The following is a 19,295-nucleotide window of genomic DNA, read 5'->3' on the forward strand; positions in this document are numbered from 1 at the left end:
GTAAATTGTAGTGGAGGGTATCGTGCTTTGAAGATTTTATGGAACATAAATTAGACATACATTCTGCTGTATGGATTATAAACCTTTGATTATCTCTCATCTACATATGGTAGCTTTTCATTTTTGATAAACTATGTGCAGCTTTTTCTGACTCTTTCTTAGCAAAATAGTCTCTACTTTTTTTGGTAAGCATTGTTTGGTTTTTCATTCCGGAGAAAAGATAAAACCAAAGAAAATTGGTATAATACATAAATATATATATAGCTAGTATTTATGTTTTCAATTTTAAATGTGTACAAGTAGACATTTAATCTAGACTTGTATAAAATTGAACAAGTAGACATATGCGCTCTACTTGAATGAAATAATACACGTATAAGAACTCACGTAGAACACAAATTGTCATTGTAGCATGTCATGTAGGATCATTACCGAACCTACCCTTGGGTATGGGGTGTCAAGCGACACCCCTTCGTCAGAAAAATACATTGTATATAGAGGTTAAATATTGGTTATATATATATAGACATATCTTAACACAAGTTAAATGTTTGTTCTAGTGGTTAACATGTTGTGAACAGAGGCGTATTCAGGATTTTGGAAGGATGGGTGCACTATTACAAAAATATGCATTTAAGATATAAGTTTGATCGGTTTGACCTTTACGTTCTTAACACTGAACTATTAAATTTTAAAAATTATAGGTCCAACATATATAATACTACTAATTTTAAATTTTAATATACACATTTAATTTAATTATATAAAAATTATACCGTGCTAATTTTTTGTAGGAATTTCCAATGTTACACACTTGAAAATTTTGAAAGATTAAAGCAAAAAAACAAAAGAAAAATTGATTGAAACATCAAAAGTGTTACCGATAACCACTTGGAGGGGTGTTACTAATAAAAATAAGATAGATATAAGATTTAAATTTCTATCTTTGCTGAGAGAGGTACACTCAATCATCATCATATTATTATATGCTACTTTTAACGTGGGTTCACACCTTTATATTTATTTATTTTTTAAAAAATATAACACTACTATATATAATCTAGAGAGGGGAGCATGGGTTCACGTGAACCCACGGAACCCCCTCTAGATACGCCTCTGGTTGTGAAAATAACTTGATGTTGTGTGTTCAAGTCCTAATAACCCTATAAATTTATTTTTTTTACTGTAACCATTGACACCCCTTCGTGACACCTCTTAATGACAATCTTGAATCCGCTACTTTGTAGGACACATGTGTTTATTTGTTTAATTTTTTACAAGATTAAGTTTCTACTTTTGCACACTAAAAATTACCATGACATATAAAAACCCATAGTAAAAATAGGGATAAGGGTCTGAAAAATACTTCAATTTTCGCCGATATTGTTGTTACGATACCAAATTTTATGGAGGACCTATTACCCCCTGAACTATTTAATAGTGTATTTTAAAGGTATATATGTGCCCACGTGGACACATTATTATTTATAATTATGCATTATTTTTTATGTCCACATGGGCAAATATATATATTTAAAATACGGTATTAAATAGTCTAGGGGGTAATAGGTCCTCATTAAAGTTTGGTATCATAAGAGCAATATCGATCAAAGTTGAGATATTTTTCAGACCATTATCCCGTAAAAATAACTCGTTTAATTTTCCAAATAAAAATGTTTCTACCTGAATTAGACGCATGCGTGTTTCTTCCTCCCCCATGAGATCTAAATTTTGCATATAACCTGATGTTTGACAATGTCATACTTGTATCAATGTAAACACTAGAATTTCTTTATTTTATACTTTTTTCTGTCCCAGATTATTGTTATACTGCTTCTTAGATTATTAATTTAATTAATATCCAAAGCTTTATTAAAATAAATCAACAATATCTATTCAAAGAATATGCGACAAATACAAGTATATATTATAATATTTTTTTCATTCCAATATGACGAAGGAATTAAGTAATATTCCTCTAGAAAACTACGTAAAAAAAAGTAATGCAAGTTACAATAATTGATTATTCAAGATATTTTAAAAAATATATATGAAAGAATTTACAATGCAAAGAAAAAGTGTCTTGAATCTCGAAATTGATCAAAAATAGTATTTTCTCCGTCCAATTTTATGTGATAACATTTGACTAGACGAGATGTTTAAGGAAAAAAAGAAAGATATTAGAAATTTATGGTCTAAAACAATTTATAGATATTTTTGTAATTGAAAATCAACTCAATAAGAATAAAAAGATATTATTAAAATTAAATTATTTCTAATTATAATAAGATAACATCCTTTATGGATCAAATTAAAAAGGAAAATAAGGAGGAGGGAGTACCCCCCTTATCTGTATGGTGTCCTGAAATATCCACAGAATTATTTTTAGCTGTAGCTTTGCATGATCAAATCAATAATAATAGTAGTATATCTGAGCTGGAATTGAAAGCTTCGGAAAGTGTGACACAGAAATGTAAGTGAACTTGACAACTCACTGTTTTTTTTTCCTTACTGTTTTACTCTCTGTTTATTTGCAGAATGACTGCGTCGTTTGATTAGATGTATGCACGACCACAATGCTAGTATATTGATTAGCTAATCTAGATGGACATAAATATCGAAAAAATAAAAAATTGAATCGAACTAATTTGATCTTTCGATTTGGTGTCGATGTTATTTTTTTGAATTTTGATTCTTTAATTTTGGTATAAGGTTCTCAGAACTTCGGTGCACCAAACAATTGAATTCTTATTAAAAAAATAATATATGTATTTATATATAGTGGCGGAGCCAGGATGTTCGTTAAAGGGGTTCGAAGTATAAAGTAATAAATACGTGAGATGGGAAAGAAAAATATTAATTTTAACTCGCTAAATTTAACTTGTTTTGTTATGCCGCGTTTAGGTTCTTCTTACTTTTTACCCTGCTCCATCGAGTTTTTAAAAAAAAAATCCTTGTGCTATTTTTTTCTTTAAGTTTTATCATGTTTTATTTTATTTTGATTTTTTTTATTAAAAAAATTCTAAATTAATGGCCTTTCAATCATATGTTGCTATAAAAATCACAAAGATTTTTTAAAGGGGTAAATATTGACATATTTAGAAAATAAATAAATGACATCATCTTTTTTTAGTTCAATTTACTAGGTTAGTCATTTGTCAAAAAACAAATGATCAATAAATCAAATAAGATTAGTTTAATTTTCATCACCTTAGAATAAAGTTGAAAAAAATACAATGAAATTAAAGAAAGAAAATTAAATTAAATAGATTTTGTTTAAAAAATTATTCACAATTTTAATATTTCTTCGTTCGGTTAAATTTAATTTACTTTATTATATATAAATATTTTTTCTAACTCAATTTAAATTTTAATAAAAAATTATCGTTTCTTCAGTTTAGTACACATAAAGAGAACTCTGGAGAAACACAATGAAAAATATAAATAAGAAGAATCTAAAAGAAAAATTTACAAAGAATGCGGCTAATAAATTTAAACAAAGACAAATTGAAAAAAAAAAAAGAAAAAGAAATAGCATAAAAAGGAAATAATGAAAAATAAAAAGGATAAAGCTTCACATTGAACCGATGAGGCCTTTTCATTTGTTTGGGAATCTGGGCCCAAAACTTCTCAACCCTTTAAAGCATAATAAAAAGATGAAAAACACTAATGCGCTTGATGAGTTCGAACTCAGCCCTTCCAGGCGGAACTTGAACCCCTTGACCATTACGCTATCCTTCTCTTTAATTAATATACCCATAAAATCAGAATTTGACCTTACATATACAGTGTAATTTTTCCGCGAGGGGGTTCGAGTGAAATCCCTCGATTCCACGTAGCTCCGCCCTTGTATATTTTATCCTTATTTAGAAGTGAGAGTTGGAAAGGACCAACACTGCATTAATACTCTTGTACAACATGCATACAATTTTGTACATTAACTTTTGACTGCATTAATTAGTTGTACAACGTGCAAAAAGAATTGTACATTAATAGAAGGACTAACACCAAAGACTAACATTGCAATTATTATTATTACTCATTACCTAGAACTAGAAGGACTAACATTGCAATTATTATTATTACTCATTACTCCTTATTAGAATTATTATCTATATCTTTGTTAATGTTTTTCTTTTTCTTATTTTCTCATTGATTATTTTATTATTTTATTTATTTTGTAGCATGAGATTTTTAAATTTTTTCCAAATAGTTAATTTTGTTGTTTATTAATTTTTTTCTTTTGTTTTAGTTTTGTTCTAAAACTACCAAATGACTTGATATTAGAATCGATTTTTGCACATTATTGTTGTATTATCTAATTATTTCAATTTTAAAATATTATTTATCAACCTTGATCTCATTGGTCATTTCTTCAATTGTAAATATTACTTTATACAAAGGAAACTAATAGTAATTTTGAAGCTCTAAATAATATATGATTTGTCTTATTTTTTGTGATGATTTTTTTATTAAAAAATCAGAAAAAGTTAAGTGAATTTTTACTTGAATACTAAGTGTTATTATATCTGCACAATAATCATGTCAAAGTCTTGAACACTTATCTATAATCAAAAGAAAATCAAGCATGTCATGATTTCAATTTGTACATATAATAATTGCTTTTAATTTTCACAAAAATTGAATGTTGATCTATTTTATTTCTACCCAAAACACATTAAATAAATTTTGTTATATTTCATAATATATCTTTTAACTTCTGCGAAGTAACACAAAATCTTAGATATAACTTTAACAAAAAAGTTGAGAACATTTCATGGAAAAAAATAATAATCAAATAAATCATATTTGATAAATTTTATATTATCTTAAATCTCTTGTTAATATGAGCCTTGAAAACATACTTGTAAATAAAGAAAAATCAAGCATTTCATGAAATTTAAAATTATAATTTTTTAAATTCATTTATTAATGTCATGTGCATAACATTTGATTAATAAACCCAAAAAAAAATTGATTTTTGCACATTATTGTTGTATCATGTAATTACTTAAATTTCAAAGGAAACTAATAGTAATTTTGAAGCTCTAAATAACATACAATTTGTATTATTTTTTGTGATAATTTTTTTAATTTTTTTTTACAGAAAAAGTAAGTGAAATGTTTCTTGAATACAAAGTGTTGTATCTGCACAATAATAACACCAAAGTTTTTCTTGCAGGATTGATATAGTGTACCTCTTACCAATGTAAACCTTGAACATCTATATAATCAAAATTTGTGATAACATTGCTGCAACAAAGTTAAATATAACACTAATATTTAAATTATAATATATGAAATATTCAAAAGTCTTAATTCATTTTAGATAAATTTACAAATAAATGTAAAATGTTAGTATATTTTACTCATAATCCGATGCCTTCATTGCATTGGATGAATGGCAAGTATATTAAGAAATAGCATATATTGATTAGAGTAACAATAACCTACAATCAATTTCTACATTGATTTCACCAATGCAAATGTTCATTTGCGCTCATTCAATCTATTCAAGTGTATGATGAAGAAATGAACATGATTGTTATCCAAGTGATTTGATCTATTCATGAGTCCGAGTAAGAGAGATGTTCGAGCTTGTGTAAGAATACTCAAATTTGAGAACTCATAATACGTAAAAATTGCATAAGAGGATAGAATAATCATATGGATTATTATGAATAAACAAAGAATGTATAAGATCTATCACATAAATTAGTACAGACTGATTTTAATAATTGAAATTCATATTATACTACTCAGTCAAATTTACAAATACCTTCTCAGACTTATGGTCTCTGTACCCTTTGACACTAAAGCCTTGCATATCGCAATGTCAACAAAGTCACTGCCTCTGATCCTATGAGGCTATGACTACAATCCGTTAAAAAAAGAAAAATAAAGATAGATAAAAGAGGAATCAAACATCAAACAAATAAATAAAAACAAAACAAATATGAAAGAGATATACAACCTAAATTTCATAAATAATAAAAGTCTAATTACTATTTTTGAAGATCTCACATGAAGTCCTATTAACTATTAAACATCGTAAATTTGCAAAACTACATATATCATAAATGCATTATAATATACTCCATAAACTATGAAGGTGAATTGAATTTAATCCTTGCAAAACTATTTTCCAAATAGTTTAAAATAACTCCATAAAAAGGTACATGAATTGATATAAAAAAATAATTTTTAAGCAATTCAACTTTTTAGAAAGAAATCCAAAAATGTTGCTTGAAATTTTTCGCAAATATCTATCAATGTCAAAGTAAAAACTAAAGCAAGAAGTTTCAAATTTAAAACTATTAAGAAAAATATGAAAGTAAATTTAGAGAGAAAATTGACATTATACCTTTAAGAAGTGTTGTTGTAGAAATATTACTCTGTCCCATTAACATGTTAAGAAGGTCAATATGAGTATATATCAAGCCATTTCTTCACCATTATTGAGATTTGAGAACAAAGAGAACAAAGAGAAAAGAAGAGTGAAAAATTGTAGGCGGTAGATTTAAAAAATAGGATAGCAATTCTTGTCTTTTGATATATATAATATTTTTTAAACCTAATAATTGAGAATTTTAATTACTATAAAATTAATTTGAATTTTTTTAATTAGTTTATAAAAAAAAATTCTAGCAGTTTTTAATTTAAGATAGAATTGGGAAGTTAGTCGGTAGTTAGTTGATTTTTTTCATTAATAATTGAGAATTTTAATTACTAAAAAATTAATTTGAAAAATTTAAATTAGTTTATAATAAAAAAAAAATTCCAGCAGTTTTTTAATTTAAGATAGAATTGGGAAGTTAGTTGATTTTTTTTCATTATTTTACATGGACTTTTAATTAATTTTCATTTCAATAATAAAGACTGTATTTAATATGTGTAACAAAATTACCGCATTTAATAACATGAAACGTGCATTTGTGTATATATTGCTTACTGAACTTAAATTATATTTTACTCTTATTTAGAACTGAGACTTAGAAGGACCAACACTGCATTAATACTCTTGTACAATATGCATACAATTTTGTACAATAACTTTTGACTGCATTAATTAGTTGTACAACATGCAAAAAGAATTGTACATTAATAGAAAGACTAACACCAACGACTAACATTGCAATTATTATTATTACTCATTACTTAGAAGGACTAACATTGCAATTATTATTATTACTCATTACTCCTTATTAGAATTATTATTATTACTCATTTTGCTCCTTATTAGAGTTGACACTTTAAAGCACGAACACGGCACTATCATGTTGAACACAAAGCATTTCAAATTGTACTATAAAATTAATTGTGCCTCATTAATTGTACACGTGCCTTTCTACATATACAACAACCCACACGAAGAATTAATTTTCTGACAATTTTGGTTATATTTTTCTTTAAAATAATTATTGCCTCCATTTTTATTTATATTTTTAACATTTATTTTTAATTTTAAAACATTGGAAATTTTATGTTAAAAATTTAAATAATAGAAAAAAGGATTTATTTAACTTTTATCATCATCAATACTACTAATTTATTTGACGTTTTTTCTTAATCTTCATCTCATCATTAATGTTATTTATATAATTTTCTTAAATCACTTATTTTTTCTTTTTTAACTCTTTTATATTTTATTTTACTCTTATTTAGAAATGGGAGTTTGGAGGACCAACATTGCACTAAAGAGTTGGACTAAAAGCTATAGAAATTGTACATTGAGGCCCACCAAAAAGATCAACTAAAGTAACTTCATCTACTTCTACTTTTTCTACACATATTTTTCTTTAATAAAATAATTATTGCCTCCATTTTTATTTTTATTTTTATTTTTAACATTTATTTTTAATTTTAAATCATTGGAAATTTTATGTTAAAAATTTAAATAATAGAAAAAATGATTTATTTAACTTTTATCATCATCAATACTACTAATTTATTTGACGTTTTTTCTTAATCTTCATCTCATCATTAATGTTATTTATATAATTTTCTTAAATCACTTATTTTTTCTTAATCTTCATCTCATCATTAATGTTATTTATATAATTTTCTTAAATCACTTATTTTTTCTTTTTTAACTCTTTTATATATATAAAAGTTGGATATGTAAATGATGATGTCACATTTCTTAGAAGCTAAGATTACTATTTATCTAATTTCTCCAAATTTAAAAAAAAAAAATGAAGATATCATACGCAAATTTATGGTTAAACTTAAACTATTTGATTCTCGAGAAATAAAAAGTCTCACATAAAATGGGACAGACGAAGGATAACTCTCAATTAAATATATTTCACTTTTTATTTTCCATTTTTAACATAATTTTTCAAGTTGGATTTCTAGGAATTTTATAGTAGACCCATTTAAATTTACTTTTTTGTTTTAAATTAGAGAACTTGGCCGCACTTCGCGCGATCATTTAAATTAAATATTTTTGATGAATTTTATATTTACTTTGTTGTTTAATCGTAATATTATTATTTGTCTTAATAATATGAAGATTGTGAAAAAAAATAAAGCTTCACAAATTTTACATCTATTAAATGAGGAAGAATATATTTTTTATCAAATAAGTTAAAATATATTTGCTAATAACAAATTCTTCCATTGCATGAAGTTCATCCTTTAATATATAATATATATTTCGGTCTATCATTCTCCTTAAATGTCTAAGAAATATCTCATAATGTCAAATAACACTGTAATACTCCCTCTGTCCCTAATTACTTGTCCACTTTTAAATTTACACATTTATTAAGAAATCAATTAATGACATAGTGAGTTTATCATTTTACCCCTATTAATTATGAAGTAGATGAAAAGTTCTGCAATTTTCAAAGTAATTAGTCATTTAATTGATGGTATAATAGGTAAAAAAATATTCTTTCTTGATTTGTCAAAATGGACAAGTAATTAGAGACAACTATAAAAGGAAAAGTAAACAAGTAATTAGGGACAGAGGGAGTACTAAACAAATGCATCAACAAATGAAATTTATATTAAAAATATATTGAATAATGACGTAATGATACCTTAATAGAATTTCCTATCCATTTAAAAAAAAACCTTCACCCTTTCAATTTCGTTATATCTTCTTATTTAGTAGAAGAATCATCATTTATTATATTCTACTTCAACTTAATTTGTACCATCAGAGTTTTAAGAATAAACATTAAATTTTAAATTGAAATAAAAATTCATTGAAAAATGACAGAAAAAATAATAATAGTATATGAAAATTAAAATAAGGAGCAAGAAAAGCCTTTTCACGATAATTTTTTGAAATATATTGACAACAATTAAAATGAAGCTGTTATTTTATCTTTAAAATTAAGTTTGATTGAATTGAATTAGTACAATGAGAAAAAATATTAAACTAATAACTTTTTCATGTTATTAAATGCATTTTATTTTTAATTGAGTAGTAGATTAAAAGTTCCGAATTAGGATATTAAAATAATATCTTACTCTCTCCTTAATTATTATGGTATTACAAACATTTATTTTCCTTAAATCGTGATTCATTTTCCATTTACAGTTATATCCAATTAATTTCTAATGTATTGAATGTGGTTATGGGATATTGAAATAATATCTTTATTTTTCCTTAATCATAATAAATTATAACTTAACATTTATTTTTCTGAAATGATAATTTTGTTTTAATTCCTAGAACATGTTGTTTACTATATTGAATGTAATTATAATAAAACATATTGTATTTAGTATGACAAAAGAACTCAAAAAATGGAGAAATTAGATAAATAGTAATCTTAACTTCTAAGAAATGTCACATCATCATTTACATAGCCAACTTTATATATATAAAAGAGTTAAAAAAGAAAAAAAAAAGTGATTAAACAAAATTATATAAATAACATTAATGATGAGATGAAGATTAAGAAAAAAGGTCAAAAAAATTAGTAGTATTGATGATGATAAAAGTTAAATAAATCATTTTTTTCTATTATTAAAATTTTTCACATAAATTTCCAATCTTTTAAAATTACAAATAAATATTTTTAAAAAAATCGAGGCAATAATTATTTTAAAGAAAAATATAACCAAAATTGTCAAAAAAAATTAATAAAAATAAATAACTATCTATTAGTAAGAATGGTGTCACTACATTTTCTATTTTAACTTTATTGTTACGTATAGATAAAAACTTTTACAAGAAGAAATGATCCAAAAATTTAAAAATAATGATTCCTTAAATGGTGATTACTTTTCCATTTACAACTTTTCAATTAATTTTTAATGTATTATATATAGTTATGGATATTGGAATAATAATTTTATCTTTCCTTAATCATAATAAATTATATTTTAACCTTTGTTTTTGTGAAATGATAATTTTCTTTTCATTCGTACAACATATTGATTAATATATTAAATGTAATTATAATAAAACATGTTGTATTTAGTATGAAAAAAGAATTCAAAAATTTTTAAAATTAAATAAATAGTAATCCTAACTTCTAAGAAATGTCACAAATATGTATATATATATATATATATATATATATATATATATCTAAGAAAATGATATAAATTACATTAATGATGAAATGAAGATTAAGAAAAGAAGTAAAACAAATTAATAATAATATTGATGATGATAGGAGTTAAATAAATCATTTTTTATATTTTGTAAATTTTCAATATAAATTTTTTAATCTTTTAAAATTAGAAAATGATAAAAAAATAAAACTAAAACTAAAAATTGAGGCAACAATTATTTTAAGGAAAGAATAACAAAAAATGTCAGAAACATTGATCAGAATAAATAAGTATCTATTGCTAAGAAGGTGTCACCCCACATTTTCTATTTTAGCTTTATTATTACATATAGATAGGAACTTTAAGATGAAGAATGATCCAAAAATTTCAAAAATAACAAATCAATTATGTAAAAATACATCTGTAATTCTTATAAAGTTATAATAACTAATTTCTTCAAATAAATAATTAAATGAAAGAAAAAAAGTAATTAAGAAAATAATATAAATAGCACTAATTATGAGATTAATAACATTGATGAGGAAAGGAACTAAATATGATCATCTTTTTAAATTCTTTTTTAAGAAAATATATATAAACTTTAATTAAAGATAAATAAGAAAAAAAAACTTTAATTAAAGATACAAAAAATCAAGACAAAATGAAAGAAGAAAGAAATTAGAAGAATAATGAGGTTGAAAGAAATAATATCTAATTTTCTCTCTTTTCAAATCACAAAATAAATTTTTGCTTGTTCTCCTCCTAATTTGATACGAATTCCATAAATAGAATGATTTTTTCTCCAAATAATTTTTCTTACCCTTTGAAACACTAATCAGGCTTCTTATAAATTTCTCAACTACAATGAATTTTCTCTCCTTGTAGGATGAATAAACATTTTTTCAAAAAGTCTTTTATTTTGAAAAGAACTTTTTGTTACATAATCTCTTTCTTTACATCAATGTCTTCACAAGAATCATGAGATATTCTCTCTTTCTCTTTTGTTAAAAAAGTCACATGACCTAGAAATTTGATGGACATCTTAGCGACAAAAGTTGATACCATATATTGATCATTATCGTCAGAAGAAGAAGAGCCAAAGTGAAGAAATTTGTTCTTATTTGTTACAAATGCTCAACTTTTTTTATTTTATTTTATAGGCTAAATAATTATAAACAGTTATAAAAAATGAATAGTTTTTATCTTTTGATCTTCCATTTTCATTTACTTAAATCTATATTAGTGTAATGGATGTTATAAAGGGCATAATTAATCGGGTATGACATAAATATTTTTTTTTAAAATACAAATAAAAAATACAAAACAAAGATAAATGTCAAAAAAAGGAAAAAAAAGATGAATAGAAATACTGGTCATAGAGAGATGCCACATCAAATTTTCAATATTCAGCTTTATATATACATATATAGGTTCACGCCCTTAGATGTTATTTTATTACTTTAGCTGACATCGACATTTTTGTAAATCTGATATCTATTTTGGAACATTTTATAATGTGGCATAAGCTGACAATTGAGATCATAAATTTAAAATAATAAAATTTAATTTATTATAATACTAATATTATAATACTAATATCAATATCATAAAGATATATATATATATATATCATTTAAAAAATATATAAAAAATATCATAAATTATAATAATTAACCGCTTTTTAAAAAAAAATCATATAACTAATTTGATTTACACTCCAAAATTCATAGGTGTCACATAATTTACACATTAATTCTTCATTACTTAATATATGTAATTATATCAATGACATATAAATTGAAATTAAAAAATACATATTTTATTTGAAAATCACGTAATAGTACTATAAGGTATAATAATTAACAACTTAACATATTTTAAAATTTTAGTTGACTCTCCGAATTCCATATGTCTCATATAATTGAGACAGAGAAAAACATATATTGGTTTAAAATTAATAAAATATTATAAATTATAATAATTAACAACTTAAACTTTATAAAAAAAATCCTTTAAAAATTTTTAGTTGTCTCTCCAAATTCAATCGGTATTACAATAATTAAAACATTGAAATTAACATAGATTGGACTCCTGCTGACATTTATGTTTCCTTTTTCTAAATTTTTTCTTTTATACTTTATATAAATAATTTTTTTATGTAAAAAGTATTATAAATCATAATAATTAATAGCTTAAAATATTTCAAAACATATAAAAAGTTTTTGTTAACTTTCAAAATTTCATCTATACCGCATAAATTGGGAGAAATATAGATATATAGATATTTTAAGTTGCTAATTATTGTGAGTTATAGTACGTTTTATGTATTTCTCATATATATTACTCGGTCCTGATTTATGTGATACAAATGAAATTTCAAAAGTCAATGAATTTTTTATAAGTTTTTTTTTATATTAACTTGTTAATTATTGTGATTTCTAATATATTTACGTAAAACATACTTTAAATACAAATAATTAGCAACTTAAAATATATAAAAACATACTAAAAAATTGATTAACTTCAAATTTCATATGTACCACATAAATTAAAACAGAAACAGTAATATATATATGAACATTCTCTTAACTAAAAGTAAATTTTTTTACTAACAATTAAATCATTAATGAACAAAATTAAAGTAAAAATAAATGTACAATTCAACTGTTGACTTCAAATATTAATTCTCAAGAGGAACTCACCATATTTTTTTTATCAATATACGTAATATAATGGCACCCGTCTTCGTACTTGTTTTTCTCTAAAAGTAGGTGTTGGCGCAATGTTCTTGATAAAGATAAATATAGTGTTTTAGTTAGCACAGTAAGTGTTACACGGCGAGACACGTCATTCCTTAACATAGTTTTAAATTTTTAAGTATCTTATACTTTGATTTTGTCTTCGTTTTATTTTCTCATTCACACCAAAATACCAATTTAAAAACACCGAATTAAATCGAACCGAAGTAAAAAATATCGAACCGAACTGAATTAATTTGGTATATGGTGCACACTATTCTAAAATCAAAAATTGAAAAACCAAATCAAAATTTGTTCAAACGTAACTGAAGAATCGAATATCCACCCCTATACCTAGCTACAAAGGACTGCATGCAACTAACCATCAACTACTTTGTATTCCTTATTCAAGGATTGTAATGGAATGATAATTACATATTTATCTATAACAAAGATCATGAAATTAGAGTCTCGCTAAACTTGGGATATTAAATCGATTTTGAAATAGACTTGAGTTCTAATACAGATTTCAAACATCTAGTGAAAGGCCCACCCAAAATGAGAAGGCTTGCCCTCCAGGCTATCACTTATCAGCTGGCATAACTATACAAAGTGCAACATGTATTTGAATATCATGTCTCTTCTACAGTTTCAGGAAATAGCATGAACCTTGTAATACTAAAACTAAACCTAGTATACACAGTAATATTTATTTTTAACATATTTGTAATATTATTTTTGCTGATTTAGGTGAAATTATTTCATTGAGAGCCTATAGTTCTACGACAAACGTAAAATGGTAACGGAGAAAAATTGTTAGAGATCATTTAAATAGATATTTTTTGTATATTATTGTTACGAGCATCTCCGGGGTAAAGTAATAATGGAGTAATTGTGGTTTTTTGAAATCGTATTAATTTTAAGAAAGGAGAAATTTAATTGTTTGTTTCAATGGTGATTGACTTAGAGAGATGACGGAGAATGTTCAAAAACATATACTCTGTCTCAATTGATGTGATACATTTTCGATATCGAGATTTAAACAAACCTATTTTTATATCTTTTAAATATTTAGAATAGTCAATTATTGTGACTTATGTACTTTTTACTTAATTTGTAAATATGTAAATTTCATTTTAAAAAAAATTAAAGATTTCATGCGCAAAATTTTCAATCAATCTTAAACTATTTGACTGACAAAAAATTAAAAAAAGTGTTATATAAACTGAGAAGACAGAAGGGATATATGATTATTTCATGTATACTGTACATTTATTTAATGGGAACTTTCGTAAATAACTACTATAATAAATTTAATTATGCTTCATTATAGTTTGCATATTTATAGGCCGTAGCTACAGTTTAAGCTGTCTCGTTTGTATGATTCGTGGGTTTATATAATTTGCGGGTCTGTAGAATTCGTAGATTTGTATAATTTAGTTATTTTTGTATAAACTCGAAATAACGAATTTATACAATTACAAATATCTGAAGTGTAAATAGTTATACAAATTATATTATACCAAATTACATTATACAAAAGATACAAATTATATTATACAAATTCCTAATTATACAAACATGCGAATTATACAAAACTAAAAAGTTGACCCGCGTAATTATAGCTAAAAGTAGGTCGCGAATTATAATTAAAACAAATTATAGCTATGTTAACTAATTAACTAGTATATGTTTGTTTATACGCGTAATTTTCTCTAGTTAATTAAAATATTTTTCTTCATTCTTTTGGTGATTTAACAAATAGTGATATGTTTACGTGAGCCTCACACACCTTTTGTTGATCGTGGCTAGTTGTACTAAATTTTTTCTCTAATATCTCTGCATATCCCAAAATAGTTTCTTTATGCAACTTTAACAATTTGTACATTAATCCACATTTCGTTCTAAAATCGTTTCAATACCTAATTACGATTACCTAGAACACACAAACTTTGCTTTTCATACGAATCAGAAAGAAAAATATTCGAATCCCTTTAATAATCATCTTTAATATACAGTTAAAATATTTGTAAACTTTTCTCAAGCAATTATATACATTATTGATCATGGTTTTAGGAAAACAATGATTCAACCTTTTCATAGCATGCTTGTACCTATTTTAATTTTGAAGTAACACTTTTATTACTTCCAGCTCAGACTACGATAGCTTAACTACACCACTTAAAAGACCAACTTGTAAACATTGAGAAGAATCCAACTAACGAAAATGACTCATAAATATCTAAGAAAATATCAGGAGCTACCAGATATTAGAAAGAATGACTATAGTGAAATATGTCTATCTATTCAATATGAACTTAAATTTAATCAAATCACAATTATTTTATTATTACTATTTTTATTATCTGCATTAAGTTGTGTACCCCGTGGTTATTTACTTGTACTTTGTATTTTTAGAACACAAATGGCAACCGCAGAATAACGAGCTATTAGGAGAAATTTCTCAAAATCCACTAACCAAAAATATCTGACTCTTCTTCTCTCTCCTTCAAACTTGCCTGTTTTCCCCCTAAACTCTACCCGCCATTTCCGACCTCCCAAAACAATTATGCAATTCCAACAACTAATCACAAAAAATAAATCACCGTTCTATCACCACCGTCTCCGGCACGGTGGCCGGCGAATCATTCACCACCAACCACCACAACTTTCTCTATGAGAAAATCACCTTTCTATGTTGCTAATGGCTCCGAAGCATCTCTTTCATCTTTTCCGTTAATACCAGGTTCTACGATATTATCTACGCCTTCACATATCCCTTCCAATTTCAATTCCAGTTTGCCGCTACCGGATCCATACTCGAATTCTACTTTCCTTTTTCCTTCTGCTCCTGTTGTTGACGGAACCTTTGATTTTGTAACAATTTGTTTTATCTCCGGTCTTCTTCTTCTTTCTCTACTTTCGTTTGTGTTTATCTTCCATCTCCGTCTTAGATCTCGTCAATATCCGCACCTTAAAAATTTCAATTCTCTGTGGACCGTCCGTTTACTCCTTGTTTTCTTCGCTATTCTTTGGGCGTTAAACGAAGTTTTCCGGCTAAATTTCATTCGCCGGAATTACATTCTCCCTTTCTTACCACCTCTAACCCTAAATCAACAAGCAAATCTGTGTAAAGTTCATGTGGTTCTCTCTGTGGGTTTATTTGAACCGGCGTTCTTAACCACCCTTCTTTTCTTAGTAAACGTGTCCATTAAGAATCAAAGTCCAAGTGGAATTTGGGCTGTTATCGTCGTCTGGCCGATTTGTTTACCTCTTTTGGTGCTTCAGATCCTTGCTGTATTCTTCTCCCCATTGCAGAAGCATCTACCGATATACCTGCATTCTAGCTCCTTCGTTTCAACAGATATTTTGGGGAACCAGACGGTGCTCTGTACTTACCCTGTGTATAGTTCTATTTTGTTTGGGGGATTTACTGTTGCTTACTTGTTAGCCTTTGTAATTTCGTGTTGGAGAGTTATCTCCTTTGTAATTAACAGAAAAATTCAGGTACGGGTGAATTTGCTGGCGACTTCTTTCATGATTGCGTTGCCTTTGCAGATTCTGTGCTTAGTATCATTACCAATTCGGCCGCCGGATGACCCATTCCACTGTGTTTCCATGCTGGTGATGTTCTTAGCTGTTGCGTGGTGTATAACGGTTGGGGAGGTTACTTTGGTAATTAAGCCGATTGCAGATGCATTTGCCGCTGGTAGAGCAAGTAGCTGCCGTTTGAATCCCGGAACTACGTTAGGACATCCGAACGGTGATGGAGGAAGAGTGGAAGGACAGAGTTAAGTAGCAATGAGAAGTGGCCATGATCGCCGGCGGAGGACATCATGGTCATTTTACTAATCAACAGAGGGCGTTATAGTTATTAGTTAGTATAGTTTAATATGGCCCTCTTTATGTAATTCTTAGAAATTAGTGTACCATATATGTAATTAGCAGCTTATGAAATGGCCAACTCTTCTCTTTCCCCTGTTACAGAGATTGTTTTCATACTGTAATGAGAAATATTGCTGCTTTATTATTGTTACAGATGAGCAACGATTTCATATTGCCGGTTTTTAGATATAAGTTTTTCATTGTATTTTAATTTAGAGGAACTTTCACATATAACCATTCAAAATAGCTTAATTACTCTCTATAACTATAATTTGATAATTACAATTTATAGCTATATGTTATAGGGAGGAGAGAGGCGAACGAGAGAGGGCAAAGAGTGGGAGAGAGATGAATTGTATATGTATATTGGTTAGATAATTGCATATTGTACATATGTATTTGTATATATGGCAAGCAAGATTGGGAGAGGGAGGAGAGAGGCGAGAGAGGAAGGGCAGAGAATGGGAGAGATGTGAATTGTATATGTATATTGGTTAGATAATTGTATATTATACATATGCATTTGTATATACGCGATATTAGGAGAGGGAGGAGAGAGGCGAGCGAGATTGGGAGAGAGAGGCAAGCAATAAAGGGCAGAGAGTGGGAGAGAGGTGAATTGTATATGTATATCGGTTAGATAATTATATTTTATACATATGTATTTGTATATTCTGGCGAATTATACATATACAAACGTGACTAATTATACAAGCTCAAAGTCAGCCCACGTAATTGATGTATAATGTTAGTCGCGAGTGGTAATTATAACAAACTATAACTATGATGAGTAATTAAGTAGTATAAATTTGCTTAACTGCATAATTTTCCCTTTAATTTAAACCAATTTCATACATTGCCACAATAATCAAGGACAAAATTCAATTTAACCCAAAATATCTTTTACCGACATAGGTAATCAAGAGTTGACGGTCTGATTTCACCTAGTAACGACTTTATTCAATACAGAAAGCAACATAAATAAGATCTATAACTTGATTCAAATAATATAATGCCCATTATGGAAACCATAGGCTCACATTTAAGTGAAGGGAAAAATACTTGGACAGAGCAAACATATTTATTCCAAATAGAGAGAGTTTAAAATGATTATAATACACATTATGTTTAGATTTTAGTTATTTCTCTCTATATTTGTCGATTAGATTTGTATTTTTTCGCTCAATATATTTAGCTCTAATACAAAGCAAATTGATACACAGATACAAAGTAAACTAATACATTGTATCACAAGATTTTTTAAATAAATTTGTCATATTTGATGATTAGTCAATTTCTCACTATAATTGATAATTAGGGATCAAGTATCGCTATTTCTAAAAAAATTCATGTGTATGAATGCTTGTAGTATCTGGGCCACCAACATCAAAATACATAAGGCCCATTTACAACGAGCATTGGTGGACTGCAATTATACTTGTTTTTTTTTGGTAAACAACACAAATCTCACTAGTTTAGAATCTAATTATCCCTTTTCCCATGAATTTACAATATTACCAATTCTACCACAATTCACACCTTGAATACATGTATCTGACGCATTTAGATACATATATCTCGGATACATATTAATTAGATATATAATTAATTGTATTTAAATAAGGAATGTAACTGAAAAAAATAAATTAAGGAGAAATCAGGCATTTAAAAACTTTAGAAAATTTCAAATAATCAATTTTTTTTTGTGTATTTGACTATATATCTGAATTGCTCTTCTGTGTATTTGATACATAACCTCAATGATTAGATGTATCTAATATGTTCATTCTATGTATCCGAACTCTTCTTTTATGAATCTGATATAATTTCTTTTATGTATCTCTCGCACTTCGTACTTTTTGCTTTTGTTCACGATCGGGTGTTGTACCGAATGATCACTCAACCGTATCATCACTGTAGTGAAGGATATCAATATGTACTTAATGATTAAATGTATTTGATCTCTTCATTTTGTGTATTTAAAATATTTTTCTATGTATCTGATATCTAATCGGAAAAATGTCTACTTTCCATGGCTATGTAGTGGCTTCCTTCTCTGGTTTCCTCAATTCTATCGTTGCCTTAGTATTCTCCTATATGGGACATGCTTAAGTATTCTCCTATATGGAACTTGCTTAAGTTTTCTGTGAGACA

At 26.4% G+C, this 19,295-nt stretch overlaps 1 protein-coding gene and 1 long non-coding RNA gene across 2 annotated transcripts in view; one reads left to right on the forward strand and one right to left on the reverse strand.

Moving 5' to 3' along the window:
- The window catches only part of LOC125813787 (uncharacterized), a 193,651-nt gene that overhangs the window by 149,949 nt on the left and 24,407 nt on the right, over nucleotides 1-19,295 (reverse strand). The gene's annotated exons all lie outside the window — the stretch shown is intronic.
- On the forward strand, nucleotides 15,714-17,292 carry LOC125813747 (uncharacterized). The gene has a single exon (XM_049493213.1). It carries the CDS (start codon nucleotides 15,933-15,935, stop codon nucleotides 17,049-17,051), a length of 1,119 nt encoding a protein of 372 aa, XP_049349170.1. The 5' UTR covers nucleotides 15,714-15,932; the 3' UTR covers nucleotides 17,052-17,292.

Source organism: Solanum verrucosum, unplaced genomic scaffold, assembly GCF_900185275.1.
Source record: "Solanum verrucosum unplaced genomic scaffold, falcon-dt-bn FXZP01000205.1, whole genome shotgun sequence".
In the NCBI taxonomy this organism is placed as follows: Eukaryota; Viridiplantae; Streptophyta; class Magnoliopsida; order Solanales; family Solanaceae; genus Solanum; species Solanum verrucosum.